This window comes from Podarcis liolepis (genome assembly GCF_965112155.1).
Source record: "Podarcis liolepis genome assembly, chromosome: 18".
NCBI lineage: Eukaryota > Metazoa > Chordata > Lepidosauria > Squamata > Lacertidae > Podarcis > Podarcis liolepis.
This window is the reverse complement of record NC_139572.1, coordinates 2,207,129-2,226,344: the sequence shown is the minus strand read 5'-3', so window position 1 is coordinate 2,226,344 and position 19,216 is coordinate 2,207,129. Positions and strand designations below refer to the sequence as shown.

At 46.3% G+C, this 19,216-nt stretch overlaps 1 protein-coding gene across 2 annotated transcripts; it reads left to right on the top strand.

Annotated features, from left to right (window-relative positions):
* The first annotated feature begins 3,113 nt into the window (after positions 1-3,113).
* HMG20B (high mobility group 20B) lies at positions 3,114-17,873 on the top strand. Of its 2 annotated transcripts, none has more exons than XM_083484120.1 (10): positions 3,114-3,185; positions 6,759-6,844; positions 7,440-7,545; positions 8,607-8,810; positions 9,916-10,036; positions 10,975-11,021; positions 12,653-12,731; positions 13,645-13,860; positions 14,954-15,086; positions 15,657-17,873. In XM_083484120.1, the coding sequence occupies exons 2-10, from the start codon at positions 6,810-6,812 to the stop codon at positions 15,667-15,669; spliced, it is 954 nt and encodes a 317-aa protein (XP_083340246.1). In that variant the 5' UTR covers positions 3,114-3,185; positions 6,759-6,809; the 3' UTR covers positions 15,670-17,873. The 2 variants fall into 2 exon arrangements, with proteins under 2 accessions (XP_083340246.1, XP_083340245.1); XM_083484119.1 differs by having other exon boundaries at positions 3,125-3,185; positions 7,440-7,557.
* The last annotated feature ends 1,343 nt before the right edge of the window (positions 17,874-19,216 follow it).

The following is a 19,216-nucleotide window of genomic DNA, read 5'->3' as shown; positions in this document are numbered from 1 at the left end:
CCCTGGTAAGTCATGGTCCCCGCCTGCTAGCCTGCTCCCTAAAATATCCCTGGTTTCTCCTTTCTATATATAGGGTGCCGACATTCTGCATGGACTGGTCGCATGGCCGCATGTGCAAATGGCTTGAGATACCTTTTAGGTCCATAAATCGCCATATAGCATATATTCAACACAAAAAACAGCGACAGTTTGTTGTTGACAAAGGACAGCTGGACATAGAAAGGGCCCCATGACCTTCAGGAGCTGAGGACCTCATCAAACCTAAACCAAGCCCTGGCCTTACATGGTTTGCTCACTTTCCACAGAGATGTGTCTGTTCTTCCACGTCCCAGATATCCGTGCTTTCAAACAATTCTGAGATTTACAAGGAAGTACTGTTTTTCTAGGGGGAATAAAATCGTCGTCATCATTTTATTTGCATGCACACTTCTTCAGATATTGGTATGCATGCACAGGAAAGGTCATACCAATAACTAACTTGTTGTTGTTTAGTCGTTTAGTGGTGTCCGCCTCTTCGTGACCCCCTGGACCAGAGCATGCCAGGCCCTCCTGTCTTCCACTGCCTCCCGCAGTTTGGTCAAACTCATGTTGGCCACTTCGAGAACACTGTCCCACCATCTCATCCTCCGTCGTCCCCTTCTCCTTGCGCCCTCCATCTTTCTCAACATCAGGGTCTTTTCCAGGGAGTCTTCTCTGCTCATGAGGTGGCCAAAGTCTTGGGGCCTCAGCTTCAGGATCTGTCCTTCCCATGGAAGCACTCAGGGCTGATTTCCTTCCGAATGGAGAGGTTTGATCTCCTTGCAGGCCATGGGACTCACAAGAGTCTCCTCCAGCACCAGAACTCAAAAGCATCCATTCTTTGGCCATCAGCCTTCTTGATGGTCCAGCTCTCACTTCCATACATCACTCCTGGGAAAACCATAGCTTTAAATATATGGACCTTTGTTGGCAAGGTGATGTCTCTGCTTTTTAGGATGCTGTCTAGTTGGTCTCTAAGGTGCTACAGGAAGCAATTTTTTTATTGTGTTTCGACTACAGCAGACCAACACGGCTACCTACCTGTATAATTTTATTTGTATGCTTCCATGGTTGAAGCTACGCTCAAGGCAGCTTCCAACATGACAAGATCTACGTAATTACAAACATAACAAAAGTCGTCAACAATAAATAAAACAAATCAAAAAGTACACAACCGAACGGAAACAGTTTCCATGTAAATCATAAGATCTAAAACTAAAGATGCAACAATAATATCAGTACAGTGGTACCTCAGGTTAAGTACTTAATTCATTCCAGAGGTCCGTTCTTAACCTGAAACTGTTCTTAACCTGAAGCACCACTTTAGCTAATGGGGCCTCCCGCTGCTGCCGGAGCACGATTTCTGTTCTCATCCTGAAGCAAAGTTCTTAACCCGAGGTACTATTTCTGGGTTGGTGGAGTCTGTAACCTGAAGCGTATGTAACCCAAGGTACCACTGTAATAGCAACAGCTCTCTCAGCCCCCCATAAACAATTCCCCAGCCTAAGAATCTGTTCAACAGCCTCGGCTTTTGTAGCTGGAGTCAGTCCGCACTCCACTCTCCCAGGTCTGATGGGAAAAGGGCCAATCAGCCAGGGTGCAGGGCTTCCAGGGCTCATAGCCAAGATAAAGGAAAAGGTAAAGGGACCCCTGACCGTTAGGTCCAGTCGTGACCGACTCTGGGGTTGCGGCGCTCATCTCGCTTTACTGGCCGAGGGAGCTTCCGGGTCATGTGGCCAGCAGGACTAAGCCGCTTCTGGCGAACCAGAGCAGCGCACGGAAACGCCGTTTACCTTCCCACCGGAGTGGTACCTATTTATCTACTTGCACTAGTGTGCTTTCGAACTGCTAGGTTGGCAGGAGCAGGGACAGAGCAACAGGAGCTCACCCCGTTGCGGGGATTTGAACCGCCGACCTTCTGATCGGCAAGTCCTAGGCTCTGTGGTTTAACCCACAGCACCACCCACGTCCCCACAGCGAAGATAGTCTCATTTAAAACAACAGAGATAAAAAATTTAAAAAATTGTTCACACAGATAAAAATTAAAAACAGCTGTTCTTTTACAATGGCCATGGTGACCACCTGAGAGGTGCTGGAACTGAGATCCGACGAGTTCTGGCCAGGTGAAAAAAAGCGATACTATGGACTAGAAACTTGGCTTTTGTTGCAGTGAAAAGGGCAGGATTCTCTGGAGTCAAAACTACAGGCAAGCACCTTCTGTGCCTCTGAGGAAAGTAGATGAGTAAAAGAGCAAATTAAATTAATTTGGGATATGCAGAATAAATAAAAATAAATAAATTTAAGGAACTGCAGAAAGAGGGGTTTAAATGTAAAATCAATGAAATGTACGAAACTGAAAATCACAAATAAAAGAATGAATAAATGAGCAGATTAAGTTGATTTGGATATGCAGGAGATATTCAAAACAAATTTAAGGAACCGCAGAAAGAGGGGGAAGGAAGTCGAGTTCTGAAATGTCGAAATGAATGTAGCGAAATGTACAAACTTGAAAAGTATAAATAAATAAAATGGATTTGTTCTTAAAAAATGAAAAGGATGTGTACAGTTATTCAACTTAGCAGGGAGTATATATTTGCAAGAGCATATATTGAAAGAAGATGAATAAAAAGAGGAAATTAAGTTAAATTTGGAATATGCAGAAAATATTAAAAAAATAAATTTAAGGAATCGCAGGAAAAGGGGTTAAAATGATTGTAAAGTCATTGAAATGTATAAAACTCAAAATCATTAAAATCATTAATTATTTTAATGATTAATTAATGAATTAATTAAATTAAAATAAAGGAATTGAAAGGAAATGGACGCGCACAGAACGTTCGCATCTCCCCTTTGAAGTTCCTCCTCCATTGATACAAATTGACTCAGAACACGCTCTCCGATTGGTTCCGCCCTCGGCCAATCCGCGTCGCCCCCGAGCCGTGATGCGTTCCATTGCGCGCGGCCGCCGCTGGAAGGAAAAGCCATGGCGGGTAGGGGCGGGGCGGGGGCGGGGCAAGCGATGGAACGCGGGCCCGCCAATCAGGTGCGCGGCGGCGGCGAGTCCCGTCCAATCCGCGCCCGGGGAGAGGGCGGTCATTTGCATAAGGACCCAGCTGCGAAAGGGGCGGCGCTTCTGCCGATGAAAGACTGGGGAAACTTTTGCAAAGGTTCCTATTTAATATTTTTATTTTTATCGGTGTTATTAATCCGGGCTGCTGGGTCGGGGAGGGGGCGGATCTGGGGATCTGCAAGAAGGGGAGATCTAGGATTTTTTTATTTTTTAAATTTATAAAAAATAATCCATTTTTTGTTGTGTTTTTTCAAGGGAGGGGGAGGCTGGGAAGGAATAATATTGCAAAATGCGGGGGCTCTTTTTACTTTTTCCAAGATTAATTAATGCTAACGCAATGGTGCCTGCCTGTCTCTCTGACCCCCAACCCGACCCTCGGCCCTATAGCTATTTTTTTGTGTTTTTTTTAAAGGAGGGGAGAGCCTGGGAAGGAAAAATATTGCAAAAAGCAATATTTACTTTTTCCAAGTGGATTAATGCGAATGCAATAGTGCCTGCCTGTCTCTTTGCCCCCCCAACCCGACCCTCGGCCCTATAGCTAATTTTTCTTGTTTTTTTTAAGGGAGGGGGAGCCTGGGAAGGGAAAATATTGCATAAAGGGGGGCTCTATTTACTTTTTCCAAGATTAATTAATGCGAATGCAATGGTGCCTGTCTGTCTCTCTACCCCCCTCTCTCTTTGCCCCTGCCCTCTTGCAATTCCCCAGTTCCCCTGGCTGGGGAGGTGGGGTGGGGTCTCTGATCCCTGTTCGCATTTAATTTTAAGGAGATCTTCCGGAAGGAGCTAAGGGTGATCTCCCTCCATCTCTGTAGGCGCACTTCTGTACCCTCCCAACATTTGCCCCACGAAAATAGCGAGTTTCCCATTGTTATTGTTCTTATTATTATTGAATAGGACGTCCCTATTTTCGTTGGAGAAGTGTTACTTATCTCCTTGGCTGAGGGCGGGGGGGAGGGGGTCACATAACTACATCCCCTCCAACTTTTCTACCTTGAAAATAGGGATGTCCTTTTCTATTGTTGTTCTTGTTGTTTTGCGATTTATATATCCTGCCCATCTGACCTGGGTTGTCCCAGCCACTTTGGGTGGCTTCCAATATGAAAGGTAAAGGTACCCCTGCCCGTACGGGCCAGTCGTGACCGACTCTAGGGTTGCGCGCTCATCTCGCTCAAGAGGCCGGGAGCCGGGGCTGTCCGAAGACACTTCCGGGTCATGTGGCCAGCGTGACATCGCTGCTCTGGCGAGCCAGAGCCGCACACGGAAACGCAGTTTACCTTCCCGCTAGAAAGCGGTCCCTATTTATCTAATTGCACTAAGGGGTGCTTTCGAACTGCTAGGTGGACAGGAGCTGGGACCGAACAATGGGAGCTCACCCCGTCATCGCGGGGATTCGAAACGCCGACCTTACGATCAGCAAGTCCTAGGCACTGAGGTTTTACCCACAGCGCCACCCGCGTCCCATTTTATATATATTGGCTTCCAATATGTATATATATATTAAAAACTTTCTTATCCAGGGCTGGCTTCAGATGTCTTCTAAAAGTTGCGTAGTTACTTACCTGCTTGGATCGGGGGTCACATGACTCCAGACCCTCCAACGTTTCTCCCGTGAAAATCGGGACACCCTATTCCATCCCCTCCAACGTTTCTCCCCTGAAAATAGGGATGTCCTATTCCATCCCCTCCAACGTTTCTCCCCTGAAAATAGGGACGTCCTATTCCATCCCCTCCAAGGTTTCTCCCCTGAAAATAGGGACGTCCTATTCCATCCCCTCCAACGTTTCTCCCCTGAAAATAGGGACGTCCTATTCCACCCCCTCCAACGTTTCTCCCCTGAAAATAGGGACGTCCTATTCCATCCCCTCCAACGTTTCTCCCGTGAAAATCGGGACATCCTATTCCACCCCCTCCAACGTTTCTCCCCTGAAAATAGGGACGTCCTATTCCACCCCCTCCAACGTTTCTCCCCTGAAAATAGGGACGTCCTATTCCATCCCCTCCAACGTTTCTCCCCTGAAAATAGGGACGTCCTATTCCACCCCCTCCAACGTTTCTCCCCTGAAAATAGGGACGTCCTATTCCATCCCCTCCAACGTTTCTCCCGTGAAAATCGGGACATCCTATTCCACCCCCTCCAACGTTTCTCCCCTGAAAATAGGGACGTCCTATTCCACCCCCTCCAACGTTTCTCCCCTGAAAATAGGGACGTCCTATTCCATCCCCTCCAACGTTTCTCCCGTGAAAATCGGGACATCCTATTCCACCCCCTCCAACGTTTCTCCCCTGAAAATCGGGACATCCTATTCCACCCCCTCCAACGTTTCTCCCCTGAAAATAGGGACGTCCTATTCCATCCCCTCCAACGTTTCTCCCCTGAAAATAGGGACGTCCTATTCCACCCCCTCCAACGTTTCTCCCCTGAAAATAGGGACGTCCTATTCCATCCCCTCCAACGTTTCTCCCGTGAAAATCGGGACATCCTATTCCACCCCCTCCAACGTTTCTCCCCTGAAAATAGGGATGTCCTATTCCATCCCCTCCAACGTTTCTCCCCTGAAAATAGGGACGTCCTATTCCATCCCCTCCAACGTTTCTCCCCTGAAAATAGGGATGTCCTATTCCATCCCCTCCAACGTTTCTCCCCTGAAAATAGGGACGTCCTATTCCATCCCCTCCAACGTTTCTCCCCTGAAAATAGGGATGTCCTATTCCATCCCCTCCAACGTTTCTCCCCTGAAAATAGGGACGTCCTATTCCATCCCCTCCAACGTTTCTCCCCTGAAAATAGGGACGTCCTATTCCATCCCCTCCAACGTTTCTCCCCTGAAAATAGGGACGTCCTAAGGAAAAGCGGGACACTGCAGGGTCAGATCAGAAACCTGGACATTTTCTGTAAATCTGGGATTGTCCCCGGACAATAGGGACACTTGGAGGGTCTGGCTCTCCCTCCAGTGTTGAATCATAGGCTTGTAAATTCGGAAGGGACCTTTGAGGGTCCTCTAGCCTGACCCAACCTGTGCCTTCACTTGCGAGGTTTACCCTGTCGGAAACGCGAGATGGACCAGCGCAGCGATAAGGTTTCCTGGCAAAGAGTTTGTGCGTTGTCGACTATATGGAACTTGCCAAACTGACTGGGAGACTCCCAGACCAGAGAGAAGAGACGGTGGAAGAAGATTGGAAGAAGTTTAAGGAATATTTGAAAAAAATATGTTAATATTGAAACCTTAGAATAGCTTTGGAAGTGGATATAGGCTGTAGGGTTAGAAGCAGTAGATAGGGTCTTTTAAAATAGTATTATTTGTAAGTGATAAAATGTGGAGTTATTTTAAGTGTGGTTAAAAAAGAAGATGGTTAGAAATTATGATATGTGTAAACTGCTAAAGATGAAGTAAAATGAAAATCAGATAGGTGGGACTTGGGGAAGCCCACTTAATGTTTAGAAAAATAAGGATATGACAAGAATTTGTTCGTATCGTTTGTCTTTTCTGTTTGTGTTTATTATATGTGTTATAAAATGAATTAAAAAAATTTTTTGCGGTAAAAAAGAGTCCGTGCGTTGAAACAGAAAGGGGGTCCCCGTGCAAAACGTTCCAGGGTCCCCGTGCGAAACACGCCCACTCTTACTTTCCTCCCGTGCTTTTCGCATTAAGTCCTGAATCGTCTCTTCCAGGCTCCCTGTTAAGAGCGGTCGCTTGAGTTTCTCACCGCCAACGAACAGAAAATGTCGCACGGCGCCAGGCAAGCGGCTGGACTTCTGTGAGTATTGACCGTATTTTGTGTTGGTGCTTTTTCAAGTTGCCAAATCCCAAACTATCAAGATTAAAGGTCTTCCGGGGTTTGGCATGGCAGAGGTGAGAAAGAAAACCTTTTACTTTTCAAATCCTGGTTCGGAAGCGCCAGGTGGGAAGGCGGCGCCTTCGTTTGTTCAGCTATCAAAGAGATCATTTTTTATTACCGTATTTTTCGCTCTATAAGACGCACCAGACCACAAGACGCACCTCGGTTTTGGAGGAGGAAGACAAGAAAAAACATATTCTGAATCTCAGAAGCCAGAACAGCAAGAGGGATCGCTGCGCAGCGAAAGCAACAATCCCTCTTGCTGTTCTGGCTTCTGGGATAGCTGCGCAGCCTGCATTCGCTCCATAAGACGCACACACATTTCCCCTTACTTTTTAGGCGGGGAAAAGTGAGTCTTATAGAGCAAAAAATACGGTAATTCTTTTGGGTTGACGAATCAACAGAGTCTTTTAGGAAAAGAAATAAACGCAAGCTTCCTTTTACGGGTGGAAATTCGCGGTAAATTTGCAGTTCCGTGTAACCTTTTTCGCATGCGTGCTTTTCTTCGTTTCAGGAACGCCGCGGGGAAAACCCAGCCGGGGGGTTTCCTGGTGGCAATCAAACAGGAGAAAAGCGAAGCCCCTCGTCTGATCGCAGAAAAGCCACATGGCGAAGAAGAGGTGAGACTCCTGGTGCATCTATATGTCGGGGCTACGAGATTTCCCCTAATAATAAGAATAATAATAATTTATTATTTATACCCCGCCCATCTGGCTGGGTTTCTCAGCCGCTCTGGGTGGCTTCCAACAGAACACTTGTTATGGTTTGAAGGAATTCTATAAAAGATTGTCTATTGCGTAGGTACACGGTCATCATTTTGACTAGACATGGCTGACGTTCTCTTTGCAACACAGGGGTTTGTTTGCTTTCATTTTGGCGGCTAATGAAACACTTTGGGGCCGCAGTTGTTGCATACATAAATTTGTTGTTTAGTCGTTTAGTTGTGTCCGCCTCTTCGTGACCCCCTGGACCAGAGCACGCCAGGCACTTCTGTCTTCCACTGCCTCCCACAGTTTGGTCAAACTCATGTTTGCAGCTTCAAGAACACTGTCCCACCATCTCGTCCTCTGTCGTCCCCTTCTCCTCGTGCCCTCCATCTTTCCCAACATCAGGGTCTTTTCCAGGGAGTCTTCTCTTCTCATGAGGTGGCCAAATCTTGGAGCCTCAGCTTCAGGATCTGTCCTTCCAGTGAGCACTCAGGGCTGATTTCCTTCCGAATGGAGAGGTTGGATCTTCTTGCAGTCCATGGGACTCTCAAGAGTCTTCTCCAGCACCATAATTCAAAAGCATCCATTCTCCGGCGATCAGCCTTCTTTAGGGTCCAGCTCTCACTTCCGTACATCACGACTGGGAAAACCAGAGCTTTTACTATACGGACCTTTGTTGGCAAGGTGATGTCTCTACTTTTTAGGTACATAAATAGATTCAAACTAAACTTTCTGGCAGCAAGTCCGCCTTTGCTGGAGGTTTTCCAACAGAGGTCGGATGCCCACTTGTCAGGAATTATTTTGCTGCTTTGCAGGGCAGCTATTATCATCAGAAAGTTCCCCCTTCCAAACAACCCTCTGAGCCCATGAGGACTAGAAACCTGTGTTTGCTTTCTAATGCGAGCCGGAACCCCCAGCTTGATATAAGTTCCAGCCATGGGTGTTCAGCTATCTCCTGTTTTTCTCCTGAGTAGCCCGTGAAGAAGAGGGGCTGGCCGAAAGGGAAGAAGAGGAAGAAGATTCTCCCGAACGGGCCAAAGGCCCCGGTGACAGGATACGTCCGCTTCCTCAACGAACGGCGGGAGCTGATCCGTATGCAGCATCCGGACCTGCCGTTCCCAGAGATCACGAAAATGTTGGGTGCAGAATGGAGCAAATTGCAGCCAGTGGATAAACAGGTGAGAGTGGCTAAATTTTCATGGAGGAGAGTCAACGACGGGCTTTTAGCCACGATGGCTCTGATCTGCCTTCTCGGACGGAGGCGGCGATGCCTGTAATAATAATAATAATAATAAATTTATTCTTTATACCCCGCCCATCTGGCTGGGTTTCCCAAGCCACTCTGGGCGGCTTCCAACAGAATATTAAAATACAATAGTCTATTAAACGTTAAAAGCTTCCCAGAACAAGGCTGCCTTCAGATATCTTCTAAAAGTCATGTAGTTGTTTATTTCCTTGAAATCTGACGGGAGGGCGTTCCACAGGGCGGGCGCCACCACCGAGAAGGCCCTCTGCCTGGTTCCCTGTAACGTCACTTCTCGCAGGGAGGGAACCGCCAGAAGGCCCTCGGGAGATGGACCCCGGTGTCCGGGGTGGACGATGGGGGTGGAGACGCTCCTTCAGGTATACTGGGCCGTTTAGGGCTTTCAAGGTCAACACCAGCACTTTTAATTGTGCTCAGAAACGTCCTGGGAGCCAATGTAGATCTTTCAGAACCGGTGTTATGTGGTCTTGGCAGCTGCTCCCAGTCCCCAGTCTGGCTGCCGCATTCTGGATTAATTGCAGTTTCCGGGTCACCTTCAAAGGCAGCCCCACAGAGAGCGCATGGCAGTAGTCCAAGCGGGAGATAACCAGAGCATGCACCACTCTGGCGAGACAGTCTGCGGACAGGGAGGGTCTCATCCTGCGTACCAGATGGAGCTGCCCTGGACACAGAATTGACCTGCGCCTCCATGGACAGCTGTGAGTCCAAAATGACTCCCAGGCTGCACACCTGGTCCTTCAGGGGCACAGTGACCCCATTCAGGACCGGGAAGTCCCCCACACCTGCCCGCCCCCTGTCCCCCAAAAACACTCCTTCTGTCTTATCAGGATTCAGCCTCAACCCGTTAAACAGGCAGCCCTGTTTAGGGGAGTTTTTAATGTTTGATGTTTTATCGTGTTTTTAATATTCTGTTGGGAGCCATGGTGTAAAGGGCAGAGGGGTTTGCCAGCTGGAAATAAGGCCAGAGGGGGCTTGCAGGTCGCAGAGGGAGGCTGACCCTTCTCCCTCCGTCGTTCCAGCGTTACCTAGATGAGGCCGAGCGCGAGAAGCAACAGTACATGAAGGAGCTGAGGGAATATCAGCAGTCTGAAGCCTACAAGATGTGTGCCGAGAAGATGCAGGAGAAAAAAATCAAGAAAGGTGAGAGAGTCGCTAGTAGGTCTGCCAGGAGTTTTGTAAGGCGAATAAAATTTGTCTAGATAAAAAATGGGAAAGCGGAATAATAAGAACGAAATGCGTACCGATTAATAAATTGTAAAACAACACAATGAGAAGAGTTGGGAGTCAAACATTTATGGTGTGTCCACTGTGCGTATGTAGGTAGGTAATGTATCTACTGTACATACAGTGGTGCCTCGCAAGACGAAATTAATCCATTCCGCGAGTCTCTTCGTCTTGCGGTTTTTTCGTCTTGCGAAGCACGGTTATTAGCGGCTTAGCGGCTATTAACGGCTTAGCGGCTATTAGCGGCTTAGCGGCTATTAACGGCTTAGCGGCTATTAACGGCTTAGCGGCTGTTAACGGCTTAGCGGCTTTAAGAAAAAGGAAACAAACTCTCAAGAACTCGCAAGACGTTTCGTCTTGCGAAGCAAGCCCATAGGGAAATTCGTCTTGCGGAACGACTCAAAAAACGGAAAACCCTTTCGTCTAGCGAGTTTTTCGTCTTGCGGGGCATTCGTCTTGCGGGGCACCACTGTATTGTATTGTATTAAGTTTAAAATAAAATAATAAAGATTATTTGAAAGAAAGAAATAAACAGAAGGGGTGGCCTCCTTCACTGGGAGTTATCGACCTTATTAAACTTTTGGGGAAGAGGCGATGTAAGAGCAACAGATTTCCTGACGTGTTCACTCGTTTTCCTTTTCCCTCCTCCTCCCTCCTTTCCTTTTGTGTCGTGTCTTTTAGCACAAATTGCAAATTTAGCAGCCTGGTGCTGGGAAAGAGGGTGAGCCTCAGGTTTTGGGGATGTGGGCTGGAATCCTGCCTATGCTCCCCAAATCATTCTGTGTGCTCAGTTGAATCACCATCTCCCCACTCTCTGTTGACGTTATTATTGCTTTTTTAAAAATACCTTTCAGAGGATGCCGGTTCTGGAGTCGTGAACACGCTGCTGAACGGGTACAAGGTAAATCAGGGTATCAGACTTTGAGGAAATGCCTCAGGCCTTCTTTTTAAGAATTAAATGTTGTTGTTTCTGTTAAAAACCAATTTTCTTGCATGCAAGCTTTGGAGATTAGCAGAGTTCTTCATCAGCCCATGCCCCCCAGACCTTCCTTTTAAGAATTTAATTTTGTTGTTGTTGTTGTTATCAAAAGCAAATTTTCTTGCATGCAAGCTTTGGAGATTAGCAGAGTTCTTCGTCAGCCCATTCCCCCAGACCTTCCTTTTAAGAATTTAATTATGTGGCTGTTATTAGAAGCGCATTTTCTTGCATGCAAGCTTTGGAGATTAGCAGAGTTCTTCCATCAGCTCATCCCTCCCAAAACTTCATTTTAAGAACTTAATTTTTGTTGTTGTTGTTATCAAAAGCAAATTTTCTTGCACGCAAGCTTTGGAAATTAGCAGATTTCCAAATCAGCCCATCCCTCAGCCCATCCCTCCGCCCAGACCTTCCTTTTAAGAATTTAACTTTGTTGTTGTTATTAAAAGCACATTTTCTTGCATGCAAGCTTTGGAGATTTGCAGAGTTCTTCATCAGCCCATTCCGCCTGATCCTACCTTTTAAGAATTTAATTTTGTTGTTGTTGTTATTAAAAACAATTTTTTTTGTATGCAAGCTTTGGAGAATTGTAGAGTTCTTCCTCAGCCCATCCTCCCCCCCCCAGACCTTCCTTTTAAGAATTAAATTTTTGTTGTTGTTATTAAAAAGCGCATTTTCTTGTATGCAAGCTTTGAGGATTTGCAGAGTTCTTCATCAGTCCAGAGAAGCACTCTGAAGCACTCCGAAGCTTGCCCACTGCCCATAACATTTTGTTTGGCCAAAATGAGGATTTCCCTAATTCAGATTTTGGGATCGTTCTTTACGGGCCATCATCGCTGCTGCAAGTTTGCTTTTACGTTTTTTAAAACCAATCCCATCAGTTCATCATAAGGCCTTTACAGTGTACAACCAGGGTGTAAGAACAACGCTTTATTCTGGAAAAAAAACCATGACCTATAAAAGTTTACAGCATGCAATAAGGTTTTGAAATTAAAATTAGGAGGCTGGAACATAGCCGGAACAGAGCTTCTTAGCTGATAGAATAAATTTGGCTGCCGGATGTGAAAATATTTTATCAGACAGAAGTTCCAACGGTCACTTCCTGGGGGGAACGGCCCAAGAAACAGCTAAAAATAGATGATTTAAAGAACAATAATTCTCTGGGCATTTTATATGAAGCAAGTAACGTGTGATATCTTCAAGGGGCCTTGATTGGTTGATAGTGATTTGGGGGTACCAAATAGAATAACGGGCACCTTTTTCCATTTATTTAAGAGTTGAATGTTTTACCCCCTATTTATCCATCTTAAGGGTTGGAGTCCAGGAATGTGGGGGTTTTGTTTTCCGAAGGTGTTTTTCACGGGAAAAGGCCCTGAAAAGCACATTTCTGCAGTGCGGGGATTTAGAAAACGGTTTCCTAAGACTTTTTCCACCTGACTTCTGCCCCCAAAAAACATGCACAACTCCCAATTCATCCCCAAATTTTCCCTGGGAAAATAATGCAAAGTTTTCTATTTGTTCTCTTGTTTCTGTTCACCTGTTTCCTTCTCAATCAGCTGGGAGAGGGAGGCAGCGACGGATTCTCGACATTTGACGTCCCCATATTTACGGAGGAGTTCTTGGACCAGAATAAAGGTAATTTAAGGAACCGAGCGGGCCGTCGTGGGCTTACAAAAGTCCGGGGTACCAGGGTTCCAACCAGTGCTGGATATACATATAAGCTATAATATAACAATAATAATAATTTATTATTCATACCCCGCCCATCTGGCTGGGTTTCCCCAGCCACTCTGGGCGGCTTCCAACAGAACACTAAAATACAATAACCTGTTAAACATTAAAAGCTTCCCTAAACAGGGCTGCCTTCAGATGTCTTTTAAAAGTTTGGTGGTTGTTTTTCTCTTTGACATCTGGTGGGAGGGTGTTCCACAGGGAGGGCGCCACCACCGAGAAGGCCCTCTGCCTGCTTCCCTGTAGCTTGGCTTCTCGCAGCGAGGGAACCGCCAGAAGGCCCTCGGAGATGGACCCAGGTGACCGGGCTGGACGATGGGGGTGGAGAGGCTCCTTCGGGTATACTGGGCTGTTTAGGGCTTTCAAGGTCAGCACCAACACTTTGAATTGTGCTCGGAAACGTCTGACGAAAGGGTTTTCCGTTTTTGAGCTGCTTCGCAAGACGAATTTCCCTATGGGCTTGCTTTGCAAGACGAAAACGTCTTGCGAGTGTTCCGATTTTTTTCCGCTCCCCCCCCTTTTCTAAGCTGCTAAGCTGCTAATAGCCTTTTAGCCGCTAATCCGCTAAGCCTTTAATAGCCGCTAAGCCTTTAATAGCCGCTAATCCGCTAATAGGGTTGCTTCGCAAGACGAAAAAACCGCTAGACGAAGAGACTCGCGGAACGGATTAATTTCGTATAAGCAGGACAGACTGAACCCTTCAGTTCAGTTCTGTCCCGGCCTGTGAATAAACAAGAGCTGTTTGAAGAATCGCTGTGTCGTCTGATATGTTCACCCACAACTTAACACTCCCTGTGTTGTCCGTTGGTTTCTCCAGCCCGGGAAGCGGAGCTCCGGCGCCTGCGCAAGGTGAACACGGAGTTTGAGGAGCAGAACTCCATCTTGCAGAAACACACAGAGAACATGAGCTGCGCCAAAGAGCGCCTGGAGCAGGAGCTGGCTCTGGAAGAGCGCCAGACCATCGCCTTGCAGAAGCAGCTGCAGACAGTGCGCCAAGCCTTGACCGCCAGCTTTGCCAGTCTGCCAATCCCAGGTGGGCGGCCCCCACCGGGTGGGACGTGGCTGAATGAATGAATCCTTATTTGCGTCAGCCGCCGCAATAAAACAACAATACGCTATACAAAGAATAGAAATAAAAAGTCAATTATATACCATTGGGACGCGGGTGGCGCTGTGGGTTAAACCACAGAGCCTGGGCTTGCCAATCAGAAGGTCGGCGGTTCGAATCCCCACGGCGGGGTGAGTTCCCGTTGCTCGGTCCCTGCTCCTGCCAACCTAGCAGTTCGAAAGCACGCCAGTGCAAGTAGATAAATAGGTACCACTCCAGTGGGAAGGTAAACTGTGTTTCCATGCGCTGCTCTGGTTCGCCAGAAGCGGCTCAGTCCTGCTGGCCACATGACCCGGAAGCTGTACGCCGGCTCTCTTGGCCAGTAAAGCGAGATGAGCGCCGCAACCCCAGAGTCTGGACCTAATGGTCAGGGGTCCCTTTACCTTTACCTATATACAATACATTTTAGGTTTTTGAATAGTGAACCTTATTCTCATTGCCCAGGAGAAAAACCTTGCCACCTTTGCTATCACCTGCTCATCTTGATCTGCCAAGGGAAAGGACCCTGGGGCAGTGGCTGGGCGACCAGGAATGCACGATAAAAGAGGGGTGATAATCTCATTCCTCTTTTATAAAGAGGGCAAGCCAGAAGGGCGTGCGCCACCGATTCGGGACTCCCATCTCCACAGGGATGTTTTTCGTGTGGGATCGTGTGGCGCTCATCTCGCATTACTGGCTGAGGGAGCCGGCGTACAGCTTCTGGGTCATGTGGCCAGCAGGACTAAGCCGCTTTTGGCGAACCAGAGCAGTGCACGGAAATGCCGTTTACCTTCCCGCCGGAGCGGTACCTATTGATCTACTTGCGCTTTGAGGTGCTTTTGAACTGCTAGGTGGGCAGGAGCAGGGACCGAGCAACGGGAGCTCACCCCTTCATTGCGGGGATTCGAACCGCTGACCTTTTGATCAGATATATATCCACTCTGGGATATATATAAATATTAATAGCGATATGGGCAGACGGTCAGTTTGCAGAGTGTGATGGAGGTCAGCGGATATCTGATCGGTTTTTCTCCTCCAGGCACCGGGGAGACCCCGACATTGAGCACCCTCGATTTCTACATGGCGAAGCTCCACAGCGCCATCGAGAGCAACCCGGTGCAGAACGAGAGGCTTGTGGTGCGGGTGAAGGAGATTCTGTCTCGCATCGCCAGGTGAGCCATGCGCGGGACGCAGCCGTCACGAGCGGAGGGTCGGGAAGGGGGCTGCTAACTAATCCAGAATGTGGCAGCCAGACTGGGGACTGGGAGCGACCGCCGAGACCACATAACACCGGTCCTGAAAGACCTACACTGGCTCCCAGGACGTTTCCAAGCACAATTCAAAGTGTTGGTGCTGACCTTGAAAGCCCTAAATGGCATCAGCCCAGTATACCTGAAGGAGCATCTCCACCCCCATCGTCCAGCCCGGACACTGAGATCCAGCGTCGAGGGCCTTCTGGCGGTTCCCTCATTGCGAGACGTGAGGTTACAGGGAACCAGGCAGAGGGCCTTCTTGGTGGTGGCGCCCTCTCTTCAGATGTCAAGGAAATAAACAACTATCTGACTTTTAGAAGACATCTGAAGGCAGCCCTGTTTAGGGAAGTTTTAAATGTTTGGTGTTTTATTGTGTTTTTAATATTTTGTTGGGAGCCGCCCAGAGTGGCTGGGGAAACCCAGCCAGATGGGTGGGGTAAAAATAATAAATTATGATGCTGATATTGCTTATTGTCCTCTCTCTTCCAGTGAACACTTGTGAGCAGCTACAGACCTCCCAGCGCAACTCGAAAACTTCGCACAAGTCTCCCTGCTTGCAGCTGTCTCCACCTTCCAGACCTCTCCTCTCTTAACTGTGCCTCTTCTGTGCTCCTGAGATGTTTCAGGATCTCCCAATCTCCTTATTCCTCCTCAAAGCTGTCCGTCAGGGTGGTTAGATATTTTAGAACATTAGGGGAAAAAATCATGTTTTGCGCAAAGGTTCCTTGAGCTCCGGGATTCTACGGTTCTTCTCGGGGAAGGACGGCGACGACGGGAATCCCAATTTTTGCCGCTTTTGTTTTGGTGTTTTATTGCGACGAGAACGTAGGTGGCGCGCACATTGCGGCAAAAAATCCGTAGGGTGTTCCTGCTTCCGAACGCCCTAATTGACTAATTGATGGATTCGCTTTTGCCCCTCATTTTTCTCGCCTCCTGTTTGTTAAACAAGAGAAGAGAACCACTTTCGAATCGGCTAGATTTCTCAAGGATCTGTTTGAAAACGCCGTCGTTTTCACGGCACGGCCAGCCAGCCCGGAGTGAGGATTTCAGAATTGCGGCACAGTCGCTCGCGGGGACGAATTAATAAATTTACGATAATTGCTGACTACGGTTTGATGCAAACAGGGCACAAATTGAGTCAGAAATTCAGATTTAATTTTTGCAGGGCCCCCCAAATAAGTGTTGTGTTTTATGCCAGACATTAAACCTGGGATCTTCTCCGTGCAAAGTCCCTGAGCTACACAGATCTTGTTCCTTTCTAGGTAAATGTATTGTGGTTGAGATCCAGGTCAGAATTGCTGGACTCAGTTAGTGGCTTTCCAGGACTTTTAGGGTGGAAAAGACCCGCCTGAAAATCATGCTTTTACAGTGCAGTCGCAGGTAAGGCTACTTGGGAGTAAAACCCACTGAGATTAATGGGACTTCACTCGCAGGTTTGTCTATATAGCAGGATCCAGCCAGATATTTTGATCTGCACTATTCTGGTCTCCCAACCACCGCTGTATCACTGCCTCGACCTATTTATTCTTAGGGTTAATTTCCTGGAATTTTCACATCCGGGGGGAAAAAAATTGTCTACAATTTGGTAGGGTTAATAAAAATAAAAATAATAAAAAAGACCCTGATTTCATTGCTCTAAGAATCCAGGCTTTTGTGCTTTTTTGTAGACAGTTGCAATCAAAAATTATTCAACCTCCCCCCATTGCAAAACAGATTTGTTATCAAAATTCACAGACTTCCTGCTGTTTGCGAGGATCAAATCAAAGACTTGTTTTCAGCTGAATTTGGGGGAAGCTTTTTGAAGCAGCCGTTGCGTCGAACTTTTTGCTCCTTGCAATCCGCTAAAGGTTTGTGGATTTCGATAATAAACTTGATTTGCAATGGGTTTTTGTTTTTGGAATAATTTCGATTGCAACCGTAGATAAAAGTTTCTTGCTCTCCTCATTTTCAGTGGAGCAGGAAATTAAAGAGAGGTCCCCTGGATCGTGTGTGAGGGGGGTTTCGAAGCCCTTTCCCTGCTTCCCAAGAGGAGGAAGGAGAATAATAATTTGTAATTATGCGTAATTTTGCTTAATTTGCAGAATGAAATCAGCTGGCAAGACTTGGCCGTTTTTTCGCCTAAACCATGGTTTACTGTGATCAAGCAGACAGTGTGCACCATAGTTCCTTGTTCAGGAGAAATGAGCCATAACCCTGGTTTCGCGTTGCATGCAAACCCTGGTTTGTGGTTTATGTAACTCTAAACTACATTGATCAGCCCAAGGAATTACCAATTATGATTTATTTGGATCGAAACAAAACGATGACCCCTGCTTCGGCCGTAACGCTAAGCCCAGGAATCGTGGTTTCTTTCCTCTGTGCCCTAACCACGGTTTACGTTGCAGAATGCAGAACGGTCCAGTTTGTCAATGGAGGATCTCAAGTTTCCTTGGCACAAAATTTGGATTAATCCGCTTTAGTTTTAGAACGCTCTAGATTCTCTTTCTCATGAGAAAGAGAGGAGAAATCCCGTCTTGTCTGTGTCTCTTGCCTTGTGACGAATTAGCTCATATATAGACTTTCTGAATCTTGTATTTTCTTAGCGTTGCGCGTTGAACGATGGCAACAGAAAAAAAGCTATTTTAGCAGCGAGGGAAGTGGGTATGTTGCTTTTGTGGGTGTAGGGATTCTTTTTTTTAATGAAATAAAAAAACTTTTAAAAACACAGACCTCCCTAAGTAATTGTCTGATTTCGAGTCTGGGATGAAACTTGCAGGAGGAACTTTGCATTTGAGTCAAAAACACACAATACAAATTTCATTTCAATAATGCTTGATTTTTACCGTAAGAATTGCCCTTAATTTTTATTGCGGGGTCGCAGCTTGCATCGACGCGGAAACCACCCAACAGTTACCTTGAAACGAGTCACGTTGATGCATTTAAACTACATATCGAAAGAGGTGGTTTTGCACGGATAATATTCCCTAACATAGTTTATAGACCCCACTCCCTCCCAAAAAAGAGAGGCCGTTTTAAATGTATAACTGAAAATCAAATTATAATTAAGAAAAACAAAAGATCGCATTAGCAATTCGCGGTGGGATCCTTTACCAACAAAAGCCTGCCTATCAATGCTTCGTCCTTGCAAATAATTGAGCTCTTACCATAACTGGATAATGATATAAAGTGTTTTGAAGGATGAATGATGACTCACATCCCACCTCTGGGGAAAAAAGGTGAATCTACAAACAGGTTAAAGGGGTTTTCTTCCATGTTCTTGCTAAATGGGAGTTTACTTATTATTTTTAAAATAATGCCTTCCTTTTGCTCTGGAAAGAGCTGCTGTTGCAAGGACAGATTGTGCATACTGTATATATATATATACTGTATATATATATATATATATATATATATATATATATATATATATATGCATACTGCAGATATATGTAATTTTTTGAAAATAGGGGAACGATTTATCTCCCGCTCTTCAGCAAGCAATCTTTCCAAAAAATAAAATAAAATAACAACAGTATAGTTGTTTTATGAAATGGCTGTGGTTGTGGCATGTTCTTCTGAAATTGCTTTGAAATGCTTTATTATAGGAATATAGGAATATATATATTATAGGAATATAGGAATATATTTATTATTATACTTCTGTTTCAGTGTATCTGAAGAAGTGTGCTTGCACACGAAAGCTCATACCAAGAACTAACTTAGTTGGTCTTTAAGGTGCTACTGGAAGGAATTTTTTTAATTTTTATTACAGGAAGCGATTCATAAACGGAATCTTTAAAAACAACATTGTAGAGGTTCCTTTGAGCATGTGCAGAGTGCCGGCGGATATAATGGCTGTAATTGGCACCATCTCTCGACGATTCCTGGTGTCCCGGCCTTCCTTATTTATTATTGCCGATTACGAAAGGCGGAATAAATACACAGGTTAAGCAAATCGCCAATTTTTTTTTTGCGTTGTTTTTAAAGCGTCGCCGTTTTTAGCTCTCGAAACAAGACCCAGCTTGCCAAGCAAGGAGGACTTTGCCTGTGCATTCCTAACCAAGCCTACC

Coding starts and splice junctions, on each gene's coding strand:
- HMG20B (XM_083484119.1), top strand. CDS start 6,810: ATGTCGCACGGCGCCAGGCAAGCGGCTGGACTTCT. Junction 8,811..9,915: donor TGCAGCCAGTGGATAAACAG/GTGAGAGTGGCT, acceptor CCGTCGTTCCAG/CGTTACCTAGATGAGGCCGA. Junction 11,022..12,652: donor CGCTGCTGAACGGGTACAAG/GTAAATCAGGGT, acceptor CTTCTCAATCAG/CTGGGAGAGGGAGGCAGCGA.